This window comes from Lepisosteus oculatus, chromosome 8 (assembly GCF_040954835.1).
Source record: "Lepisosteus oculatus isolate fLepOcu1 chromosome 8, fLepOcu1.hap2, whole genome shotgun sequence".
Classification (NCBI taxonomy): Eukaryota; Metazoa; Chordata; class Actinopteri; order Semionotiformes; family Lepisosteidae; genus Lepisosteus; species Lepisosteus oculatus.
In genome coordinates this window covers 46,430,053-46,455,388 of record NC_090703.1, presented here as the reverse complement: position 1 = coordinate 46,455,388, position 25,336 = coordinate 46,430,053, and the positions used below count along the sequence as shown (strand labels likewise).

General features: G+C 47.8%; 3 protein-coding genes across 6 annotated transcripts; 2 read left to right on the top strand and 1 right to left on the bottom strand.

The window, feature by feature from the left end:
* The first annotated feature begins 1,519 nt into the window (after window positions 1–1,519).
* LOC138240979 (uncharacterized) lies at window positions 1,520–7,545 on the top strand. Its single transcript, XM_069192953.1, has 10 exons — window positions 1,520–2,032; window positions 2,354–3,838; window positions 3,989–4,081; window positions 4,517–4,621; window positions 4,872–4,981; window positions 5,268–5,462; window positions 5,702–5,864; window positions 6,136–6,301; window positions 6,542–6,636; window positions 6,842–7,545. The coding sequence occupies exons 1-10, from the start codon at window positions 1,876–1,878 to the stop codon at window positions 6,925–6,927; spliced, it is 2,655 nt and encodes an 884-aa protein (XP_069049054.1). The 5' UTR covers window positions 1,520–1,875; the 3' UTR covers window positions 6,928–7,545.
* Window positions 7,546–11,394: 3,849 nt separating this feature from the next.
* On the bottom strand, window positions 11,395–17,660 carry LOC138241050 (cis-aconitate decarboxylase-like). Of its 4 annotated transcripts, XM_069193562.1 has the most exons (9): window positions 17,416–17,654; window positions 16,701–16,863; window positions 16,419–16,550; window positions 16,018–16,088; window positions 15,273–15,327; window positions 14,380–14,567; window positions 13,986–14,078; window positions 13,671–13,876; window positions 11,395–12,873 (listed from the first exon to the last, which is right to left on the bottom strand). In XM_069193562.1, the coding sequence occupies exons 4-9, from the start codon at window positions 16,033–16,035 to the stop codon at window positions 11,946–11,948; spliced, it is 1,488 nt and encodes a 495-aa protein (XP_069049663.1). In that variant the 5' UTR covers window positions 16,036–16,088; window positions 16,419–16,550; window positions 16,701–16,863; window positions 17,416–17,654; the 3' UTR covers window positions 11,395–11,945. The 4 variants fall into 4 exon arrangements, with proteins under 4 accessions (XP_069049663.1, XP_069049661.1, XP_069049662.1 ...); XM_069193560.1 differs by lacking the exon at window positions 16,419–16,550 and having other exon boundaries at window positions 17,416–17,660; XM_069193561.1 differs by lacking the exon at window positions 16,419–16,550 and having other exon boundaries at window positions 16,701–16,860; window positions 17,416–17,660.
* A 1,258-nt stretch (window positions 17,661–18,918) lies between these two features.
* On the top strand, window positions 18,919–21,922 carry LOC138241102 (threonylcarbamoyl-AMP synthase-like). Its single transcript, XM_069193848.1, has 7 exons — window positions 18,919–18,982; window positions 19,233–19,342; window positions 19,629–19,823; window positions 20,060–20,222; window positions 20,494–20,659; window positions 20,900–20,994; window positions 21,200–21,922. The coding sequence occupies exons 1-7, from the start codon at window positions 18,919–18,921 to the stop codon at window positions 21,283–21,285; spliced, it is 879 nt and encodes a 292-aa protein (XP_069049949.1). The 3' UTR covers window positions 21,286–21,922.
* Window positions 21,923–25,336: the final 3,414 nt, after the last annotated feature.

The window sequence follows — 25,336 nt, the reverse complement described above, 5'->3', positions numbered from 1 at the left end:
ATATCTCCATAGCCTCTGAAGTGTTTTAACTTCCAGTGTGTGCTATTTTATCAGAGGTCTCAGTCTAGAAGAACACAGCACGTTACATGTTCTGAGAAAAGCCACTCTGAGTAACAGGTCATGCTTGGTAAAGTACTACATACTTTTTATGACCAGAACTTCCCATCTCTTTGTGTTAGGAGGTATGGAGAGATTTGAAAGCTAGAATTCTAACCTACAAAAAAGGTCGAGCACAGCATTCCCACGCGACTGCCAGGGACCCGGGTGTCCACAGGTCAAGCAGGTGCTCTGTATCGATGCCACCAGCCGCTTAACTCCGTAGTTGCCAGCGTGCGCCGCATCCCCGGGAGCAAATAAAGGCTCGGACCTGCTACCTGCTGGAAAAGGGACATTGCAGGCGGCGTTGGGGACAGATTTGTTGCTTAAAGATAGTTCGGGCCCTGTCTCGCCTTTCGGAGAGAAGTCAGGCTTTCGCCTCGAAGGTGCGAGAAACAGGGAGCGCGAAGACCTGACTGATAAAACCGCTCTGATTGCGCTCTGAACCGCGGGAACATTACAGATACAGCAGTATGTAGTTTCAGACAGGAGTACTGACGCTCACTGTCATAAGTATTTCCCCCAAACCGTCATCTGCAATAACTAAATGCGATGTGTTGTGCTACTGTATACTACTGTATCCGCTGAGGTTAATGGATGCGTATTTACAGAGACAGTGTCTTAAATTACTTTCTTCCCAAGATCGCCGAGTTTTCGATCATTTTGGAAGCCGTGCAATTGTTATAGATAACTTCTGTATAGTCCACCAAGCAGTACGTCTTAGGTTTAATGGTAAATAATTAGTGGTCATTAGGAACCGAGTGACCGCTGGATACATTTTAAGCTTTGTAATATTAAAACTACACTCTACACTCTTAATCGCCACGAGTTACCAGCTACGGTGTCTTATTCCAGTATCCGGCTGTTTCTGAGCTCAAGTTTAAATAGTAATAGCGTGGGTCTGTGGCCGGGCATCTTCAGCTGTTGACTCAGTCCAAGGGCAATCCATAGAGCCCGGTCCTTTGCAGCTTTGCAGAGACCGATGGTAATCTTACACGCGTTGTATTTTACACATCTAATCAAATCCAGTCTGGCGGACATCGTCACACAAGCCGCTCCATATCATCACATACCAAAAAAAAAAACCTTTTCAGTGTGATCAGAGTAATGAATACTAGCGCAACGATATAGTGAACTGTAACACCGACAAAGTTTTACCAGTCGAAATGAAGTCTTGAATATGCAATGTGTATTATTAAATAATAAATAAATGACACTTCGATTTAAAGCTGCCCAGAATAATTCAGAGGGAGGTGTAACCGCTGACGGGACAGGTGTGATCTGAGCGGCGGTAGGAAGAGAGAATTTTCTCCAGGCGGCCCGCAGAGGGCGCTGTCTTCCAGAAGTCGCAGTTCTGTACAGCTATTTTAGTGGAGCGCGCATAGTCGCAATTTACCGCTTTTCTCTAGGTCAATAAATGTATCGGTAAATTAACAATAACAACAAAAAAAAAACCTTAGAGCTAAACCTTTTCCCCGTCCTCATTAAAATGTGTCCCTTAAACTATGGCCAGTTCACAACTTTAGATGGCAACGTGATTAAATAAAAATCAAAGGGCGATTTTGTTCTGTTGTTTAGAGTCGGTGCCGTAGGTTTTGGCTTTGTCCGCAGAAATGTGAATTAGAAAAATACAGATCTATTCTGTTGAGACAGTGAATTAATCCACAAAGTAGAGCTTGGTATCACGAAACTAGTGCAGCCAGGAAAGCTTGCGACTTGACCGTGAATCCCGCTCTCTGGTTTCTCCCAGGGACAGATACTGCACACACAACGGGCCACATGGCGACTACTGACGGCTTCGCTGCTGTGTTCTACGGGGAGCCCGGTGTCTTGGGACTCCTGGCGAATGGAATCAGCGCTTTCCTCGTCCTTCTGCAGAACTTCCACGGAGCGCACACTGGCGTCCCGGCTGTGGGCGTGGAGAACATCCTAGCTGGTAAACACCGCGTCCCGAGCCGCCGCTTGCGTGAATACTGCTGGTTCTGTGTCTTTAATGGCTTTTTTAGTTCTGTATCTCAAAAAGATTTCAAAATTATGCCTGGCCATCAGAATTGTATTTCAAGTGTCTCGTGTTGTTTTTTTTAAGCACCTTTAGTTTACTCCTGTAATGTATGGGTCATCTCAACAAAAAATTTACACAGCTCCGCTGCATGCCCCCTTGATGTTGTTACTTTAAAACGGGAGGAATTATTGCAATAGAGCAATCTCAGACCCCTGACTCTTGACCCCTGACCTCTGACCCATGTCATTTCCACAGGTGTTCACCTGATCCTGATAGGAGGCGTAACTCAGCTGCTGGCTGGCCTGCTGTCCTTTCGCAAGTATGACCACTTGAGTGGAACATCCTTCATTGCCTACGCTGCTCTCTGGACCAGCTATGGTGCTACCAGGATCGTTCTGGGTGCCAACCCCCCGCTGAGTGACCTAAAAGCTAACAGCTCGAATGGCAGCCTTGGCCTTAATTCCAGCACTTCAGTCGCCTTGCTGAGTAATTCCAGCTTGGCTGCTCCTGCCATCCAGGAATCCGCCATCTCCGGGCTGGTCCCCTACATCTTCATCTCCTTCATCCTGGCCTTCTGCTCCGCCACGGTCAACTACATCATGCCCTTCGTGTTTGGCGCCATCACCTTGACGCTGGTGTTCGAGGCCGTGGGGCTGGTGGGGCGCTGGGCGCTGGTGGTGTCGGGCGTTCTGGAGCTGGTCATCCTGGTGTGTGGGCTCTATGGGGCCACCGCCCTGCTGCTGAAGGGCATATTGCAGCGCAATGTCCTCAAGGGCTTCGGCAACCCGCTCTTCAACGTCCTCCTGCTCGGCACGGCCAACAAGAGCAGCTCCCAGAGCCTGGGCCAGGAGAAGAAGAAGAACACCAAGTACGCCGAGCCCATGGCCCTGGGCTACATCTCCGATACTGTCTCCCCCTTCATATTCGCCTTCTACTGCTTTGGCTACATGCCCAACTTCTTTGTGGGAGCCATCTGGGTCTCCATCACCTCCTTCGCCCAGCTCTTCTCCAGCTACTACGCCTATCTGCGTGAGGACAGCTACCACACCACCAAGTTTGGGCTGCACTGCTCCTACTGGCTGATGAAGGCGTGGGAGGAGTTTGTGCTGTCCGTGATGGTGGGCAAGGAGGAGGTTGGGGGAGCCAGAGACGGCATGGTCGGGGACTGGTTCTTCCTGGCCGCGGCCATCGTCCTCTGCCTGCTGTCTCTGAACACGGACACCTTGGAGCTGCTTCACAACGCCCTTTTTCTCCTCCTCACCATCTCCACCATCTCCCAGATCCCACTGCAGCGGTACTACATCTTTTTTGGGGTGGCCTGCTGCCTGTTCCTGGTCCTCTCCCTCTATGCCACCTTCGCCAGGCAAGTCAACAGCATAGCGGAGAAAGCCCTGATCCCAGTGGGGCCACAGCCTCTCTCCACTGACAATCTCCAGAGCGTGCTGATCGTCCTCAAGAGGTCTTGGGTGAAACCTCAGGATCTTCCACCCAGCTCCGCCTCCCAGCTGCCCGATGCCCTCTTCTTCCTCTGCAACGGGGTGGCGGCCATGTCCGCCATCCACAACAGCGGCCCGGGCGACTCTTTCCTGCACCTCGCCCTCCCCTGGGTGCTGATCACAGGAGCCATCATGCAGCTTTATGTGAGCAGGCTGGCGGTCCAAGGAGGCCACAGGTTCGGACCCATCATCCCCATCTCCTATGCCGCCATCTGGGCAACCTGGACCTGGTACCGGTTTGCAGGTAATTTGGCCAGCTAAGCTCAGGTGTTTAATACACCAACAGAATAGAACATACTGACTAGTCCCAGTTTTAGACAATTGCCACTTTCACACATTCTGATACACCAGTTCCCAGGATCTCACTCCTTGCTCTCTTGTGTGTTTTTGTTAGGTTTTCTGCTTGACATCACTCCAGGTTCAGCTGGGGGATTTACAGCAGGAGCCATTGCGTTCCTTGTGTTGAATGGTTTCCTCATGCTTACTGGTAAGTCAAGTCAAGTTCTTAAGGATTTGGATTTTGGCCAAATCTTAACAATACTTTTAGTATTGGTTTCACTTTCCTTTACTGCTTGGGACTAGATTTCACCCAGTGTTGAATTTTTCATGCAATATTTTTGGCTGCAGTATTGGTATTGTTCCCAAGTTTATTTTTTAGAAAGGCAAATGTCTCTGACAATCTATACAGTCTTGGTCCTGAAGGGCTGGTGTGTCTACAGGATTGCTAGATCACTTAAAAGTAGCAGATCAAGTGACCTAATCATGCCAATAATGAACTATTGGGGTAGTTAAGAGCTAAGATGTTCCTGAAAGACCAGGGATGATCAGAGCCATGTCTCTTAAATGGTGACTTAGGAGGTTGATTGCCAGTGATGTAGTAGGTTATACAGGTTCAAGTGTTCTCTTCATTCTCCTTCCACAGCCGGCTACAGGAACCTGGTGCTCCTGGCACTGACTACTGTGATGGAAGTCATCTTGGTCTGTTTCCTCCTCTCCACCTTGGACAGGCTGCCCTACAAACTGGAAAGTAAGACATTCCCCAGCTTTGTGAAATAAGAGCATCAACAGTCCTCTTTCCTTTCTCATTTGCCATAGTTCATTGCTGTCAGCAGTTAAATGCAATGTGCTGCAGGTCCGCAGGCGCTTTGAGGAAGAGGAGATGCTCTTTTGAGACCCAACTGATGGGCATCACCCGAGCAGTTCCTTCATTCTAGACTTGCCTCAGAAAGCTGAGAGTGATGTGCCACTCTCCTAACCTCCCTGGGTGTCTCTTGCAGTTGCCATGCTGGCGATATTCTCCATCATCTGCCTCTATGGCATGCTGGCCTCCCTGGCCAACGCCATCTTCCTCAAGGATCTGCTCCCCCTCGGGCCCCCTGTGCTGAAGGTGAGGCCCCCATCCGCCACTGCTTATACACTGCATACACACACTAGCTACCCACAGGTTCTTCTTTTCAGTCCAGAACGCGGTCTTCTCACCTCATGGGATAAATCAGAATTATGTTGGATTCATATTTTAATCTTGATATTGACTTTACTCTATGCGTGTGTCCCTTAAAATGAAAACCTGGATTCAGGGCAATGTGGAAAAATCAGGAAGCCTTTCCAAACAGTCATGCCACGTGGCCCAAGCCGAGAACTGCCCACTGACTAATTCAGCTCGTTAAACCCAGGCTCAGAAGAAGGAATTGACCGAGAGGCCTCCTCCTCCTTGCCCCATTGCCAACTCTCGACTGACAAGCGGGTTGATAACCATCTCCAAGCTGTTGGACAGCAGTGGCGTATGTGGCATCCCTACTGACACAGTGTATGCCCTGGCCGCCTCCTGCAGACACCCTAAAGCCATAGAGAAGATCTACAACATCAAGGTAAGAACAGGCCCCTTTCTGTGTGTAGAAGCAGCCTTCATTCCCTTTGCTTTCCCTTTGTCAAGAGAAACCTCTCGACAAGCTCAGTAGCAAACGTTCCTGCAAGCGAAGCCTCACACTATGCGACTGTACTGCAGTGCATTTTCTAACACGGTGACCTACAGAATCTTGAACAGCTCAAATGAGCTTTCATTTTCACAACTGGTGATCCCTGAGCATCTGGCACTGCCTCCCAACAGGACCGCCCTGCAGAGAAGCCCATCTGCATCTGCATCTCGAACCTGGAGCAGCTGGCCGCCGTCAGGCCTCCCTTCAGCACCCTGCTGTGGGAGTTCATGAGGAATGTTTACCCAGGGGGCATCAGCTGCATCGTCAAGAAGGGCGAGTGGCTGTCCAGGCTGGGTGAGTGGGGTCTACTGCGATATGGAGGGATGTTGTGGGAATTGTGGTTAGCATTTTCCACTCATGGTCTACTCTCAGCTCTGAGGTCCTTCACTCCAGTTCTGTGTCTTATTTTCAATGTAAAGCACTGCAGATTCAAAAATGAATCACTTGACACTGGACAAGCACAGCATTTAGGGATCCTCCTAGCCTGCCCCAGGAAAAAGTCTGGCTTGGCTGGCTATCCCAGTCCTTCCCTGTTACTGACAGTCCTCTGTTGGCTCGCTTCCAGGCGTTGGTCCTGCCTATGACCACGTGGGCACCAAGGACAGCATCATGATCCGGGTGCCTGACCACACGGTGACCGCACACCTGTGTAACATGACTGGCCCCCTCGCCATCACTTCTGCCAACCCCAGTGGAGAGCCGGACAGCACGCACCACGACATGGTCATCACGTGAGTCTCCGTTTGTCCGTAGAGCTCTTCTTTATGGGAATGGGCCAGATTTGAAACCTCCCTGATCTTTGGGAAGGAACTGCTGGTTCTTTCTTCCGACAGCAGCTCATATAGAAAGATCTCCCTAAATCCTGCATATAGTATATCCTTTGAAATTGATACCATATTCCCAATTGATGCCATATTGAGGTGTGTTGCTTTGCCTTGAGTCTAAATCCACTTTTTATTCTTCTCCTCTAGGCGTCTTGGACACAAGCTGAACGGAGTTCTGTGTGATGGAGAATCGAATGAAGTCGTGGCATCCACTGTGGTCAACTGCTTGAAAATCGATGAAGGTACAGTACGTTCTGTTCTTTGCAAAACAGCTCTTACTTTCCAGGGCTGCCACCTCTGATCGGACATCACAGAAAAGGCCTCTTTGAGCTCTGTGTGGTCAGTCGGAGTTTGTGAGCCAGCCCCAGCTATACAGAGGGCCCTTGTTTGTAGGCAGCGAACGTGTCCTGTCATAGAGAAAAACCTAACTGTCCTTTTGTGTTTCAGGCATCATCACCATCATCAGAGAAGGCTGTGTTCCGGCTGTCAAAGTCAGGCAGATATTTGAGAAAGTGAAGACCAGTGTGGCATAAACACCAGGCCTCATCCCTTCGAACCTGAAATACTCTCTCAGGAACGGCAAGCTTTGAAACCGCGTGGAGGAGCTTTAAACAATGCAGATATTTATTTGTATATTATTATTTCTTATGCACTATACTAATAAGGGGTGGTGGAGCATACTGGGTTAGCTTTTTGACTCATGACTTCTTGGTTGTGGGTTCGAGTCCCCACTGCAGACACTGGTGTTGTAGCCTCGAATGAGGGACTTTACTCCAGTCCACCCAGCTGTGAAAGTGGGGACCAGCCCTGCTGGGGTATCATCACTATGATGGACCAGCGTCCCATCCAGAAGAGGGCATCACAATCTCTCTTGCCCAATGAATCCCACTAAAATCAGGAGGAGTTATGGCCTGATGAGTCACTGTAGCTCTAGTATGGACGTCACCTTTTACACTAATATTACAAGAGGAAAACTATTAAGCTCATTACCAGCTGACCCATCAGCTTTGCACACTTTACAGCTTTGCACAGCTATAGAGTGAAGTGAATCACTACAATAATGAACTTAGTGTAATTACTTTGTGGAAAATGTGGAATAAAGGGTGAAATGTATAATTGTGTGAGTAGTGACCTACAATTACTTCGGTACTTCTGTGTCAGAACAATAATTTATTTTTTAAATTAAGAACATATCTATAGCCATAGGTGGGAATGACTTTTGGGTTTATTTTCACCATTTTGTAAAAGGATTTAAAGATTCTGCAATGTACATAATGAAGGCCTCTTTTACTGTATCTGTTGGTGAACTACAGTACAGTTCTGTTGACTGCAATAAAGTGATTTATCAGACAACAACTTTATCTTTTGATTTTTGGCAAACAATAGCATTTGTATTATAAGATAAGTAGATCTTTTCAGCCCTCCCTGTTGCCAAGAGATCTCAGATAAAGAGACTCCAATGGTATCTCCAGGTGTTCGGAGTGCTGTGCTCTGAAGGCACTATTCCAGCCCAGTGTTGCTCAATTACACTGAACTACACTTGCTTCCTCAAACACATTGGTTCTGCCGATTAGCATGTTTGCTTGTACAGTATCTCTGCACTGGTGGTGTGGTGTGAAATACAGTATGTTGAAAGCTGAATCAGTTTGTGGGCTAGTGTACAATGCCATTCTGGGTGTAGATGTCCATTTCTTTTCCATTGGAGTCTCATGTTTATAATCCTAATGCATATTGTATTTGAAAATCCTTTTGCAAATCCAATAAGTGAATGTCTCACGAAAAGACAGCAGAAGCCTTTAAAAGAATGAAAAACACGGTCGCAGGCACTGCAGCCTGCAATATACAGACAACCTCTCCATTGCAGGGGAAGCTTAGCAAACTAGGTGTAGTCTACAAAGGAAAAAGTAATAGGTTTATTCCATGCTGAAAAAAAGAAGATAGAGAACACAACGTTTCGGCCGTGGAGCCTTCTTCAGGTGTGAGAGAGACAGGGCAGTAGGCAAAGGTAATGTAGTGGGAGAACAAGGCTGGGAGGTAGGGGGGGTTAGAGGTGGGAGCAGGGGACAGAAAGAGATAGCAGGACCACAGCTACTGAGCTGTGGAGAGATCTCTCTTTCGAATACTGGCCTTCCTTACCGAACACAATGTCCTGAGCAAGAGTCAGATTGGCTTCTTGCCAGATCACCGCACATCTGATCACATTTACACCCTACACACACTGATAGACAAACACGTCCACCGAAACCACAAAGGAAAATTTTTTGCCTGCTTTGTCGATTTCAAAAAAGCATTTGACTCGATTTGGCATGAGAGATTGTTTTACAAACTACTCCAAAGTGGCATAGGGGGCAAAGTGTACGACAAAATTAAATCAATGTATTCAGAGAGCAAATGTGCAGTGAAAATTGGAAACAAAAGGACTAAATTCTTCACCCAAGGCCACGGGGTGAGACAGGGCTGCAGCCTAAGCCCAACATTGTTCAATATCTATATCAACGAATTAGCAGGAATGTTGGAGCAGTCTGCAGCTCCTGGTCTCACACTTCACGACACAGAAATCAAGTTCCTGCTCTACGCAGTTGACCTGGTCCTGTTGTCGCCCACAGAACAGGGGCTGCAGCAGAACCTGGCACTGCTGGAGCAGTACTGTCAGACCTGGGCACTGACAGTCAATCTGGACAAGACCAGAGTCATGGTTTTCCAGAAGAAAGCCAGACCTCAGGGAAACAGGTACAAATTCACACTGAACAACAACACATTGGAGCACACATCCAGCTACACATATCTCGGTCTCACCATCAGCTCTTCCGGGAGTTTTGACCTGGCAGTGAAGGCACTGAGGGAGAAGGCACTCCGGGCTTTCTACGCAATAAGAAGGAGGCTCTTCAACATCAACCCACCAACAAGAATCTGGCTCCAAATATTTCAAAGTGTAATCTAACCCATTGCCCTATACTGCAGTGAAGTGTGGGGTCCCCTCACAGACCAGGATTACACCCAATGGGACAAACACCCCACAGAAACTCTGCACATGGAGATCTGTAGAAACATCCTCCGTGTGCAGAGAAAAACTCCTAACAATGGGTGCAGGGCCGAATTAGGCCAGTACCCACTATTGATAAACATACAGAAAAGAATATTAAAGTATTGGCTACACCTAAAAAGCAGCGACCAAAATTCCTAGCACCACAAAGCCCTGCTGAGCCAAGAGCTGAGCCCAAAACAGAGCCCCCTGAGCCAGCTGGTCCTGAGGTTCACCGACCTGCGCCACACCAACCCTAACCAGCCTCAGGACAGCACTGCTAGAGCACCACAACCCAGACTCAACCACATCACAGCACAGATCAAACAGCAATATCTCACACACTGGGACACACACACACAAACACAACATAAACTGGAATGCTACAGAACCCTAAACAGACAATACACTAGCTGAATATTTGACCAAAATAAAAAATAACAAACAAAAACAGACCCTGACGAAGTACAGGCTCAGTGACCACAGCCTGGCCATAGAAACTGGGCGACACAGGCAGACCTGGCTGCCCAGAGAGGACAGGCTGTGCTCCCACTGCCAGCTGGGAGAAATAGAGACAGAGGTGCACTTCCTACTGCACTGTGACAGATACTCTGGGATTAGAGAAACATTCTTCCCGAAATTCAGAAATCTAATCTCAGAGTTCCCACACCTGCCAGAGTCACAACGGGTCCCAATCCTACTGGGAGAGGGAGGAGGGAACTCAGTTGATCTGGCAGCCCAGTATGTGATCTCCTGTCACAGCCTGAGGAACAGTGAGTCTGTCTCCCAGTAATGCTCCAGCCATCTACAGTATATGTCAATATTTTATAATATGTCTTTGTTGTAAATGTCTGTAACATGTCTGTAGGTCTTATTTTACTTCTATTTTTTGTTTTGTTCCATGTTAATTTTATTATTTTTATTTGCTTTGGCAACACTGATTGTACCCATCGGTCATGCTAATAAAGCACCTTGAATTGAATTGAATTGAATTGAGAGGCCAATCAAGAGGTGTGAAGTCAGGATAGGTGTAGAAAAGTGTGAAATGAAACTTCCAATGAATGGAGAAAATTTAGTAGAATAGTAGTCTGTCATTAAGAGAAGGGGGAAGGTGTGATCCTAGCTGCAGGATAAGTTTGGTTTCAGTAGTCTTTCTGATGTATGAGTTCGGAAAACCATCTTTGAGAACACAGACAGAGAGATTAGAGTGGTCGTGGCCGTCAGAGGTGAAATGAGAAACAATGGGCTTGGAGAGATCTTTAATCTTCACAGCCCTGACGTGTTCTCTGAAGCGGTCTCCAAGTCGCTTTCCTGTTTCTCCAGTGTAGATGGCTGGGCATTTACTGCAAGAGATACAGTAAATAAGGTTGCTTGTTTTTGTGTTAGATGTGTATCATTGAGGTTGTGATATAAAGAGGTAAGAAAGTTTGAGAAGCAGATTGTGTAAAGAGTGCATTACTCTTTAGGCCTAACAGCATATCAACAGCAAACATCTAAAAATGTAAAGACCAAGTTATCGCTCAACGTGGTAAGCCATTGCATCGGTGCTGAACACCACAAGAGGAGGTGTTTGCACAACTACTTAAATGCAGGGCTCAAAACTATGTGTAGCTTAATGAGTACACAGTAGGGTACAAGTTGCTGCTAGTAACTAATCCAAAATCCTTGTTCGTTCACCTGAGCATGACTGGGCACCTTGCTTCAAACACCCACACACCTTTGTGTAAAGTAGCCTCCTCTGGCTTTCTGTTTTAAAATGCATTTTCTTTCAGTTCCAGGCTGTGTCCTTAGCAGAGGACTTTGACAATATTTTTGAGTATTGTGAACATTTCAACTAAATGGTGCACTTTGTTTTGAACAGCTACAGTCCTCTAACTGCAGGCACTATATGCAAGTATGCAAAGATCTCAACGTGTCAGAGCGAAAACACACAGGCAGCCGAGCTTATTTCATCTTATTTATTTGTCGGAACAAAAATTCTTATTGCCCATTTTTACATCACATAAAGGTCATAATCAAAAGCTAAAAAATACATCATTCTTAATTCATTTACATAAAAAGTAGCAATAAATTAACAACAAACCCTGATTTTTTTTTCTCCAGCATTTACAGAATTGTTCTTCCACAGCCAGCAGCTGACAAGTCCAGCGGGCTAGTTTGGATCAGAACGGCACCGGGCATGGCGAGACCTTGTCATCACCGCAGGACAGGTGGGCCCCGGGACAGGAGCCCCTCGCTCACCTTCGGCATGTATCATTCATTCACACGCAGCTCCCGGCACGCGGACATTCAAACAAAGCCCTCAACAGAAAGTACAGTAATCGGTTTTAAAAAATGACTATTTAACAAAGAGATTCAGCTCCCAGACAAGAATGCAAGAGCAGCTCGCTCTCCCGAGAATCTCCGATGCGTGAGTGCCCCAGATCCGTGCACGCGTCCCGAAGCAAAGCGCGGAAGAGGATGGATAGACAGTAAATCTGGGAAGAGAGCTTAAAACCAACATGCTGGCGGGGGTCCGGGGGCCGCGGCTCAGTGCAGCTGCTCCAGCAGGGGGCGGCAGTCCCCCAGCCTGTCCAGCCCCTCCACCGTCTCGATCAGCGCCTCCACCTTCTCCCCGGGCAGCACGGCGCCGGCGTTGTGCCGGAACTTCCCCTGCAGGGCCTCGGCGCTCAGCGGGTTGCGCCAGTGCCCGTAGAAGGTGTCGCAGCGGCCCCCCAGCTCCTCCCCGCCGGCCAGCGTGACTCGCACCTCCCCGTACATGCGGTCGAAGTTGGCGGGGTTGTCCTCCGGGTGCTCCACTCGCACCCGGGCCAGCAGGGCCTGCAGCTCGGGCCGGCGGCGGGCGGCGGGGAGGAAGGAGCGCACCGTCACCTCCCCGTCCAGCAGGGCCGTGCAGGCGCTGAACTGGAAGGAGTGGCGGGCCTGGTGCTCGGACTCCGGGAAGGGCCGGTTGATGTACTTGGAGCGGGGCACGCGGAGCAGGATGTCCCGGATCAGGCCCGGGGAGAAGGAGCCGCCGCGGGCGCCGGGCAGCTGCTCGTGCACCAGGGCCGCTGCGTCCGCCACCCAGTGCATGCCCAGGTGGGCCGGGAACCGCTTGAAGGCCACGTCCTGCTCCTCCAGCAGGAAGCGGGGCTCGGCCTCCTCCGGCGAGGGCAGCGGCCGGGCCGCGTAGTCCTCGTAGAAGGCGCTGAAGCCCGCCACCCCTGGCACGGCGTCCAGCACCAGCGGGCTGGCCTCCAGCCCGCGAGAGGCCAGCAGCGCCGCCTCCAGGCCCAGCCGCGCCGCGTTGCCGATGTGCAGGGGCTTGGTCTCCGTGGCGGCGTTGGCCATGGGGGCGCCCGCCAGCGAGGCGGCGATGGCGAGGGCGTGGGCGCACTGGGTGCGCTCCAGGGCCAGGAGCCTGGCGCAGGCGGCAGCACTGCCCATGGTGCCCACCACGCTGGGGGGGTGGAACCTGCAGAAGGAGAGGAGAGAGGGGCATCAGAGAGGCCAGTATTCACCATGAGAAGGCCGCCAGTTGTTCTGCAGGAGGAAAAGCACAGCTGTAGTGTTAAAAACAAAATGAGTCCATACTGGCTCTTTACGCTGGCATTGGGAAGGAATTCTGAGATACATTATAATGCGTCTTGATTTCTCCTTAATGAGAAATCACTTGCATGACGTGAAGCATCCGATGAATAATATCCTCATTACATGCAAATTTTGCTCATTGCATTTTTCATTTTAGCAAGTTTCTTGAAGGAATAATAGGAGTTCAAGCTCTGGTTCTTTCCTCATGGAAAGACACGTTTGAACATTGTTATGTGGGCGAGGTTAACACCACAGTCTGCATCAAATCGCCATGAAAGAAAAGAAACAACTCACTGGCTGGTGAGTGAGTAGATGTCCTTTTCATGCATTTATAGCCCTTTATTTATTTATTTTTTGACAGTAACAAACCAAAACACAGAATGTTCTTTAATGGGCCAGTTCACCCAATAAACCATCCTTCATTATCCAAGAAATAATTGTGCGTTATTTTTACCTGCGCTGGCTAAACATAATAGAAAGTGTTTCTGCTGATAGAGCCTTCACTTTCTGCTCTACAACACGATGAGATAACTATCCCCGTTTCCTTCTAAATTAAATCCTGTTTCCATTCCCATGTTGGCACTAGACACCCATTAACCCAGCAGCTGCTGGGGTTAGGCCAGAGGGAAGACTTTGAGCCGAGACAGATCGGGCTCGAGAGAAGGTGGGCTGGAGTCTCACCTCTTGGGGATGTTGTGCGCCTCACTGGAGAACCTCATCAGCCTGCCCTGGACCTCGATGCCCACGTTGAACGCCAACAGGAAATCCAGCCCGCTGGGCTTGCTGTTGCTAGGCAACATGTCACTGACAGCCAGGAGGGCAGGAAGGACCGCCCCCGAGGGATGAGTGGCAGGGTGCCAGGTGTCATCGAAGTCCATGGAGTGGACCTGGAGTAGCAGGCGAGAGAAAGGCTGAGTAACGAGAAGAGGAGCATTCCTCTGTCCATCCGTCTCCCAGCTCATCACAGAAAGCGGGCACGCCACAGCGCCACCTTACCGCCACGCCATTGACGAAGGCCGCCAGCGTTGGGGAGAGCCTGGTCTGGCTGCGGCCGTAGACGGAGCTGATGTCATCGGGGGCGTACATGTGCTGGAAAGACAGGAAGCAGTCGGTCACATGTCCAGCACTAACTCCACCAGCAAACTTTCACGCCTTAGGGCCACATCCCCACTGGACACTGACCAGAGCCCCATTTTGCCAGTGGGATTTTAAATAAGGACTGAAGCAATGGCCTGTACTGTATGAAAGGTAATCAAAGCTTCAATCACGTTTACCGAAAGGCATGACCATGCTTGATTATGAGATCGGCGCCAAGGCGATCAGGACAGCTGAAGTGAAGGAGCATGCCCTGATCAGCGGTCGTTCTGTGCCCCTCGTGCGGCCCGCTCACCTGGCAGTGCTGCAGCGCCAGCTCAAACACCTGGGTGGTGCTGCCCAGCAGCCCCACGCCCAGACTATCCAGCACCATCCTCTTGCTGCGCCTCAGCACCGTCTGCGTCAGCTGCTCCGGCTGCACGGCCTGGATGAAGCCCCCGAAGCTGGCCGTCACCGTCTCCTCTGGGGCAGGCCTCTCCGCCACTGCAGGACACACAGAACACACGGCGCTGACACCCGGCTCGCCCTACAGCAGGGCTGGCCTGGTGCCCACAGCTCTCACTGCGGCTGCTTGCAGAGAGTGGAGGCTGAGAACCTGAAGAGAGAAGAGACTGGCTTTTCCAGACCAGGTATCTAAAGAAGACCTACAGCCCTGCATTAAGGCTTTTATGAGCAGCTGACCAGTCCTGAGGCGACATACTCTTTTCCGGCCAGATAGAGTTAAGGACCTATATTCCAGGCAATAGTATATATTTGACTTTTTTACCCCCCTAAAGAGGCTTTCATTGCCTTCATTTATACAGAACCCTGACCGTGCTCAAGGGTGCACCAGCACTCTCTTATGTGAGATTTGAACCTGCAACCTTCCAGTTACAAGTCCAGAAACCTGACCGCTGCTCCACTCTGCCTCAGCTGAAACTGGTCTTGAACCCGCAGGACCCATCACTAAGTATTAGATGGCGAGAGCACATCCGCAAGGAACTTGCAACATGCAGAAACCCGCTGGGGCAGTGAAGCCTGTGCAGCGACAGAACATACAGCTCCTACCTAATTAATCCCTTAAAACTGGTAAAAGGGTAAAAACAGGAAAAGGGCAAAGCCTGGGAATATAGAATTGACTTGATCAGTTTTCACTGCTGGTCTAGTAAATGAAGAGACAGATTTTGGAGAAATTTACAGTCTCTTTACCTTCCAGGGCAGGCTTGTGAAGCTGTCGGATGGCACAAACACGTCTTGACGTTCTCTGCAAAAAAAAACCCAACAAGATTTAACTTTTGATATGCCAGAGGAAAGTGACGGTTTGATCAAACCAACCACTAGGGGTCCTGCAGGTGTCTGGTAAAGCGAAGACTACCTGTGCATACTGTAAAGTAGGACAAAATATTTTTACAAGACCCTCCAGTGGTAAAATGAAGGCAAGAACTTTCAGAAGATACACACTGAAAAAGAAAAAAATACAGTTCATACCACTTTTTTTCTAGTTCAGTTTTAAAAGTTGTTTGACCTGCTCTGGTGCTGAAAGAAAGCGTCTTGTTCAGTTTGCCGACAAGAAACTCAGGCACAGAAGAAACTCAGACAGAAGAGCCAGCATGGTGAACACAACCGTTAATGCTGCAGTGACAAGTCTTTAAGCCATGTTAGACTTTCTAGTAAAACCTTGGTAAAGTAAAAAAAAGAAATAACACACCCTTACAGAGACATGCTAAAAGCAAAAACTGACAAAAATAATTTAACTGCAGTTTCGGGAGACATTCTGGAAAGACATACTCTGTACATTTTCACAAAACACTGAAGAAAAGGATTTTTTTAAAAAAAGTCACAAAACACTTAAACAGACTCTTTCACAAAAGCAGAACATCACAGTATAGCTCCATTTCACCAGCGGTGATTAAAGTCTCAAGGAGTGGCAGTCCCTCCTGGGTGCTGTGCTTACCTGCAGTGTGGAGAGCATGGTGTCCGCTGTGCTGGCAGGATCTTCAGGAGTCTCTGTGAGCCTTGGTGTTGCTGTGAGGAGCAGCTGTTAATCAGGTGAGGCTCTGCTGACTGCTTATATACACACTGACCCTCGGCAGACAACAATACACCCCATTCTAAGGGGGTGGGTTGGGCTGGGGCTTCCAAAAAACACCCCTTGCCCCCCCCCACCCAAACAGGTATTTCCTGCACGTATTCAGGGGGGGATTTCTCCGAATCTGAAAAGGAAGTATTATATAAGAAGGTGGGGGGCCTGTGATATCATTTCTGTTATCAATGCAGGGTGGAGGAAACAAGAAAAGCAGGGACTGTACAGACTCCTCCTGCTCCCCCTCCTCCATTTATAAAGAATATACTTACACCACCCTCAGCCTGCTCGCAATTTTGGGAACGGAGCCTTCTGGACAGGTAAATACCATTCTTCTCCTATATCTCCCTAGCCTCTGTAGTGTTTTAACTTCCAGTGTGTGCTATTTTATCAGAGGTCTCAGTCTAGAAGAACACAGCACGTTACAAGTTCTGAGAAAAGCCACTCTGAGTAACAGGTCATGCTTGGTAAAGTACTACATACTTTTTATGACCAGAACTTCCCATCTCTTTGTGTTAGGAGGTATGGAGAGATTTGAAAGCTAGAATTCTAACCTACAAAACAGGTCGAGCACAGCATTCCCACGCGACTGCCAGGGACCCGGGTGTCCACAGGTCAAGCAGGTGCTCTGGATCGATGCCACCAGCCGCTTAACTCCGTAGTTGCCAGCGTGCGCCGCATCCCCGGGAGCAAATAAAGGCTCGGACCTGCTACCTGCTGGAAAAGGGACATTGCAGGCGGCGTTGGGGACAGATTTGTTCCTTAAAGATAGTTCGGGCCCAGTCTCGCCTTTCGGAGAGAAGTCAGGCTTTCGCCTCGAAGGTGCGAGAAACAGGGAGCGCGAAGACCTGACTGATAAAACCGCTCTGATTGCGCTCTGAACCGCGGGAACATTACAGATACAGCAGTATGTAGTTTCAGACAGGAGTACTGACGCTCACTGTCATAAGTATTTCCCCCAACCCGTCATCTGCAATAACTAAATGCGATGTGTTGTGCTACTGTATACTACTGTATCCGCTGAGGTTAATGGATGCGTATTTACAGAGACAGTGTCTTAAATTACTTTCTTCCCAAGATCGCCGAGTTTTCGATCATTTTGGAAGCCGTGCAATTGTTATAGATAACTTCTGTATAGTCCACCAAGCAGTACGTCTTAGGTTTAATGGTAAATAATTAGTGTTCATTAGGAACCGAGTGACCGCTGGATACATTTTAAGCTTTGTAATATTAAAACTACACTCTACACTCTTAATCGCCACGAGTTACCAGCTACGGTGTCTTATTCCAGTATCCGGCTGTTTCTGAGCTCAAGTTTAAATAGTAATAGCGTGGGTCTGTGTCCGGGCATCTTCAGCCGTTGACTCAGTCCAAGGGCAAACCGTAGAGCCCGGTCCTTTGCAGTTTTGGAGACCGATGGTAATCTTACACGCGTTGTATTTTACACATCTGATCAAATCCAGGCCGTGCGTCACGTTCACTCGTGAAGTCTGGCGGACATCGTCACACAAGCCGCTCCGTATCATCACATACTGTACCAAAAAAAAACCTCTTCAGTGTGATCAGAGTAATAACTTTAACTTTCAACTTTATTGTCATTAAACTTACACAGGTGCATAGTATAATGAAAAGTGTTTCTCATTAGTCACTCAGGTGCAGTACATAAATAGGACAGAAGATAAGACAATAGACAGTTACACAATAGCAATAACAGTAACATGTAATAACATAACATAAATAACACTGAGTAAATAACGAACAAAAAGCACCATTGTTTGAGAGCTAATGAAGCCGCTGCGTCCATGCGCGCCGCCATTTTACCAGATGAATACTAACGCAACGATATAGTGAACTGTAACACCGACAAAGTTTTACCAGTCGAAATAAAGTCTTGAATATGCAATGTGTATTATTAAAAATTAAATAAATGATGCTTCGATTTAAAGCTGCACAGAATTATTCAGAGGGAGGTGTAACCGCTGACGGGACAGGTGTGATCTGAGCGGCGGTAGGAAGAGAGAATTTTCTCCAGGGGGTCCGCAGAGGGCGCTGTCTTCCAGAAGTCGCAGTTCTGTACAGCTATTTTAGTGGAGCGCGCATAGTCGCAATTTACCGCTCTTCTCTAGGTCAATACATGTATCGGTAAATTCACAACAAAAAAAAACCTTAGAGCTAAACCTTTTCCTCGTCCTCATTAAAATGTGTCCCTTAAAGTATGGCCAATTCGCAACTTTAGATGGCTACGTGATTAAATAAAAATCAAAGGGCGATTTTGTTCTGTTGTTTAGAGTCGGTGCCGTAGGTTTTGGCTTTGCCCGCAGAAATGTGACCAAATCTTAACAATACTTTCTTTTGGAATTGGTTTCACTTTCCTTTACTGCTTGGGACTAGATTTCACCCAGTGTTGAATTTTTCATGCAATATTTTTGGCTGCAGTATTGGTATTGTTCCCAAGTTTATTTTTTAGAAAGGCAAATGTCTCTGACAATCTATACAGTCTTGGTCCTGAAGGGCTGGTGTGTCTACAGGATTGCTAGATCACTTAAAAGTAGCAGATCAAGTGACCTAATCATGCCAATAATGAACTATTGGGGTAGTTAAGAGCTAAGATGTTCCTGAAAGACCAGGGATGATCAGAGCCATGTCTCTAAAATGGTGACTTAGGAGGTTGATTGCCAGTGATGTAGTAGGTTATACAGGTTCAAGTGCTCTCTTCATTCTCCTTTCACAGCCGGCTACAAGAACCTGGTGCTCCTGGCACTGACTACTGTGATGGAAGTCATCTTGGTCTGTTTCCTCCTCTCCACCTTGGACAGGCTGCCCTACAAACTTGAAAGTAAGACATTCCCCAGCTTTGTGAAATAAGCGCATCAACAGTCCTCTTTCCTTTCTCATTTGCCATAGTTCATTGCTGTCAGCAGTTAAATGCAATGTGCTGCAGGTCCGCAGGCGCTTTGAGGAAGAGGAGATGCTCTTTTGAGACGCAACTGATGGGCATCACCCGAGCAGTTCCTTCATTCTAGACTTGCCTCAGAAAGCTGAGAGTGATGTGCCACTCTCCTAACCTCCCTGGGTGTCTCTTGCAGTTGCCATGCTGGCGATATTCTCCATCATCTGCCTCTATGGCATGCTGGCCTCCCTGGCCAACGCCATCTTCCTCAAGGATCTGCTCCCCCTCGGGCCCCCTGTGCTGAAGGTGAGGCCCCCATCCGCCACTGCTTATACACTGCATACACACACTAGCTACCCACAGGTTCTTCTTTTCAGTCTAAAACGCGGTCTTCTCACCTCTTGGGATAAATCAGAATTATGTTGGATTCATATTTTAATCTTGATATTGACTTTACTCTATGCGTATGTCCCTTAAAATGAAAACCTGGATTCAGGGCAATGTGGAAAAATCAGGAAGCCTTTCCGAACAGTCATGCCACGTGGCCCAAGCCGAGAACTGCCCACTGACTAATTCAGCTCGTTACACCCAGGCTCAGAAGAAGGAATTGACCGAGAGGCCTCCTCCTCCTTGCCCCATTGCCAACTCTCGACTGACCAGCGGGTTGATAACCATCTCCAAGCTGTTGGACAGCAGTGGCGTATGTGGCATCCCTACTGACACAGTGTATGCCCTGGCCGCCTCCTGCAGACACCCCAAAGCCATAGAGAAGATCTACAACATCAAGGTAAGAACAGGCCCCTTTCTGTGTGTAGAAGCAGCCTTCATTCCCTTTGCTTTCCCTTTGTCAAGAGAAACCTCTCGACAAGCTCAGCAAACGTTCCTGCAAGCGAAGCCTCACACTATGCGACTGTACTGCAGTGCATTTTCTAACACGGTGACCTACAGAATCTTGAACAGCTCAAATGAGCTTTCATTTTCACAACTGGTGATCCCTGAGCATCTGGCACTGCCTCCCAACAGGACCGCCCTGCAGAGAAGCCCATCTGCATCTGCATCTCGAACCTGGAGCAGCTGGCCGCCGTCAGGCCTCCCTTCAGCACCCTGCTGTGGGAGTTCATGAGGAATGTTTACCCAGGGGGCATCAGCTGCATCGTCAAGAAGGGCGAGTGGCTGTCCAGGCTGGGTGAGTGGGGTCTACTGCGATGCGGATGGATGTTGTGGGAATTGTGGTTAGCATTTTCCACTCGTGGTCTACTCTCAGCTCTGAGGTCCTTCACTCCAGTTCTGTGTCTTATTCTCAATGTAAAGCACTGCAGATTCAAAAATGAATCACTTGACACTGGACAAGCACAGCATTTAGGGATCCTCCTAGCCTGCCCCAGGAAAAAGTCTGGCTTGGCTGGCTATCCCAGTCCTTCCCTGTTACTGACAGTCCTCTGTTGGCTCGCTTCCAGGCGTTGGTCCTGCCTATGACCGGGTGGGCACCAAGGACAGCATCATGATCCGGGTGCCTGACCACACGGTGACCGCACACCTGTGTAACATGACTGGCCCCCTCGCCATCACTTCTGCCAACCCCAGTGGAGAGCCGGACAGCACGCACCACGACATGGTCATCACGTGAGTCTCCGTTTGTCCGTAGAGCTCTTCTTTATGGGAATGGGCCAGATTTGAAACCTCCCTGATCTTTGGGAAGGAACTGCTGCTTCTTTCTTCCGACAGCAGCTCATATAGAAAGATCTGCCTAAATCCTGCATATAATATATCCTTTGAAATTGATACCATATTCCCAATTGATGCCATATTGAGGTGTGTTGCTTTGCCTTGAGTCTAAATCCACTTTTTATTCTTCTCCTCTAGGCGTCTTGGACACAAGCTGAACGGAGTTCTGTGTGATGGAGAATCGAATGAAGTCGTGGCATCCACTGTGGTCAACTGCTTGAAAATCGATGAAGGTACAGTACGTTCTGTTCTTTGCAAAACAGATCTTACTTTCCAGGGCTGCCACCTCTGATCGGACATCACAGAAAAGGCCTCTTTGAGCTCTGTGTGGTCAGTCGGAGTTTGTGAGCCAGCCCCAGCTATACTGAGGGCCCTTGTTTGTAGGCAGCGAACGTGTCCTGTCATAGAGAAAAACCTAACTGTCCTTTTGTGTTTCAGGCATCATCACCATCATCAGAGAAGGCTGTGTTCCGGCTGTCAAAGTCAGGCAGATATTTGAGAAAGTGAAGACCAGTGTAGCATAAACACCAGGCCTCATCCCTTCGAACCTGAAATACTCTCTCAGGAACGGCAAGCTTTGAAACCGCGTGGAGGAGCTTTAAACAATGCAGATATTTATTTGTATATTATTATTTCTTATGCACTATACTAATAAGGGGTGGTGGAGCATACTGGGTTAGCTTTTTGACTCATGACTTCTTGGTTGTGGGTTCGAGTCCCCACTGCAGACACTGGTGTTGTAGCCTCGAATGAGGGACTTTACTCCAGTCCACCCAGCTGTGAAAGTGGGGACCAGCCCTGCTGGGGTATCATCACTATGATGGACCAGCGTCCCATCCAGAAGAGGGTATCACAATCTCTCTTGCCCAATGAATCCCACTAAAATCAGGAGGAGTTATGGCCTGATGAGTCACTGTAGCTCTAGTATGGACGTCACCTTTTACACTAATATTACAAGAGGAAAACTATTAAGCTCATTCCCAGCTGACCCATCAGCTTTGCACACTTTACAGCTTTGCACAGCTATAGAGTGAAGTGAATCACTACAATAATGAACTTAGTGTAATTACTTTGTGGAAAATGTGGAATAAAGGGTGAAATGTATGATTGTGTGAGTAGTGACCTACAATTACTTGGGTACTTCTGTGTCAGAACAATAATTTATTTTTTAAATTAAGAACATATTTTTGAAATGTAAAAAAAATAGCCATAGGTGGGAATGACTTTTGGGTTTATTTTCACCATTTTGTAAAAGGTTTTAAAGATTCTGCAATGTACATAATGAAGGCCTCTTTTACTGTATCTGTTGGTGAACTACAGTACAGTTCTGTTGACTGCAATAAAGTGATTTATCAGACAACAACTTTATCTTTTGATTTTTGGCAAACAATAGCATTTGTATTATAAGATAAGTAGATCTTTTCAGCCCTCCCTGTTGCCAAGAGATCTCAGATAAAGAGACTCCAATGGTATCTCCAGGTGTTCGGAGTGCTGTTACAGTAGCTCTGAAGGCACTATTCCAGCCCAGTGTTGCTCAACTACACTGAACTACAGTTGCTTCCTCAAACACATTGGTTCTGCCGATTAGCATGTTTGCTTGTACAGTATCTCTGCACTGGTGGTGTGGTGTGAAATACAGTATGTTGAAAGCTGAATCAGTTTGTGGGCTAGTGTACAATGCCATTCTGGGTGTAGATGTCCATTTCTGTTCCATTGGAGTCTCATGTTTATAATCCTAATGCATATTGTATTTGAGTACTGAAAACCCAAATCAAATCACCTGAATCAGTAAGCATGCTTTGATCTTTTGCCTTTTTTGCAAATCCAATAAGTGAATGTCTCACGAAAAGACAGCAGAAGCCTTTAAAAGAATGAAAAACACGGTCGCAGGCACTGCAGCCTGCAATATACAGACAACCTCTCCATTGCAGGGGAAGCTTAGCAAACTAGGTGTAGTCTACAAAGGAACAAGTAATAGGTTTATTCCATGCTGAAAAGAAGAAGAAAGAGAACACAACGTTTCGGCCGTGGAGCCTTTTTCAGGTGTGAGAGAGACAAGGCAGTAGGCAAAGGTAATGTAATGGGAGAACAAGGCTGGGAGGTAGGGGGGGTTAGAGGTGGGAGCAGGGGACAGAAAGAGATAGCAGGACCACAGCTACTGAGCTGTGAAGAGATCTCTCTTTCGAATCCTGGCCTTCCTTACTGAACACAATGTCCTGAGCAAGAGTCAGATTGGCTTCTTGCCAGATCACCGCACATCTGATCACATTTACACCCTACACACACTGATAGACAAACATGTCCACCAAAAACACAAAAGAAAAATTTTTTGCCTGCTTTGTCGATTTCAAAAAAGCATTTGACTTGATTTGGCATGAGAGATTGTTTTACAAACTACTCCAAAGTGGCATAGGGGGCAAAGTGTACGACATAATTAAATCAATGTATTCAGAGAGCAAATGTGCAGTGAAAATTGGAAACAAAAGGACTAAATTCTTCACCCAAGGCCACGGGGTGAGACAGGGCTGAAGCCTGAGCCCAACACTGTTCAATATCTATATCAATGAATTAGCAGGAATGTTGGAGCAGTCTGCAGCTCCTGGTCTCACACTACATGACACAGAAATCAAGTTCCTGCTCTACGCAGATGACCTGGTCCTGCTGTCGCCCACAGAACAGGGGCTGCAACAGAACCTGGCACTGCTGGAGCAGAATTGTCAGACCTGGGCACTGTCAGTGAATCTGGACAAGACCAGAGTTATGGTTTTCCAGAAGAAAGCCAGACCTCAGGGAAACAGGTACAAATTCACACTGAACAACAACACATTGGAGCACACATCCAGCTACACATATCTCAGTCTCACCATCAGCTCTTCCGGGAGTTTTGACCTGGCAGTGAAGGCACGGAGGGAGAAGGCACTCAGGGCTTTCTACGCAATAAGAAGGAGGCTCTTCAACATCAACCCACCAACAAGAATCTGGCTCCAAATATTTCAAAGTGTAATCCAACCCATTGCCCTATACGGCAGTGAAGTGTGGGGTCCCCTCACAGACCAGGATTACACCCAATGGGACAAACACCCCACAGAAACTCTGCACATGGAGATCTGTAGAAACGTCCTCCGTGTGCAGAGAAAAACTCCTAACAACGGGTGTAGGGCCGAATTTGGCCAGTACCCACTATTGATAAACATACAGAAAAGAATATTAAAGTATTGGCTACACCTAAAAAACAGCGACCAAAATTCCTAGCACCACAAAGCCCTGCTGAGCCAAGAGCTGAGCCCAAAACAGAGCCCCCTGAGCCAGCTGGTCCTGAGGCTCACCGACCTGAGCCACACCGACACTAACCAGCCTCAGGACAGCACTGCTAGAGCACCACAACCCAGACTCAACCACATCACAGCACAGATCAAACAGCAATATCTCACACACTGGGACACACACACACAAACACAACATAAACTGGAATGCTACAGAACCCTAAACAGACAATACACACTAGCTGAATATTTGACCGAAGTACAGGCTCAGTGACCACAGCCTGGCCATAGAAACTGGGCGACACAGGCAGACCTGGCTGCCCAGAGAGTACAGGCTGTGCTCCCACTGCCAGCGGGGAGAAATAGAGACAGAGGTGCACTTCCTACTGCACTGTGACAGATACTCTGGGATTAGAGAAACATTCTTCCTGAAATTCAGAAATCTAATCAAAGAGTTCTAACACCTGCCAGAGTCACATCGGGTCCCAATCCTACTGGGAGAGGGAGGAGGGAACTCTATTGATCTGGCAGCCCAGTATGTGATCTCCTGTCACAGCCTGAGGAACAGTGAGTCTGTCTCCCAATAATGCTCCAGCCATCTACAGTATATGTCAATATTTTATAATATGTCTTTGTTGTAAATGTCTGTAACATGTCTGTAGATTTTATTTTACTTCTATTTTTTGTTTTGTTCCATGTTAATTTTATTATTTTTATTTGCTTTGGCAACACTGATTGTACCCATCGGTCATGCTAATAAAGCACCTTGAATTGAATTGAATTGAATTGAGAGGCCAATCAAGAGGTGTGAAGTCAGGATAGGTGTAGAAAGGTGTGAAATGAAACTTCCAATGAATGGAGAAAATTTAGTAGAAGAGTAGTCTGTCGTTAAGAGAAGGGGTAAGTGAAGGGTGTGATCCTAGCTGCAGGATAAGTTTGGTTTCAGTAGTCTTTCTGATGTATGAGTTCGGATAACCATCTTTGAGAACACAGACAGAGAGATTAGAGTGGTCGGGGCCGTCAGAGGAGTCATGAGAAACAATGGGCTTGGAGAGATCTTTAATCTTCACAGCCCTGACGTGTTCTCTGAAGCGGTCTCCAAATCTCCTTCCTGTTTCTCCAATGTAGATGGCTGGGCATTTACTGCAAGAGATACAGTAAATCAGGTTGCTTGTTTTTGTGTTAGATGTGTATGCAACTAAAACTACAGATGAACAAGTCATAGGTTTATTCCATGCTGAAAAGAGAAGAAAGCAAACACGTTTTGGCTGTGGAGCCTTCTTCAGGTGACGCAGCTACCCACCTGAACTAA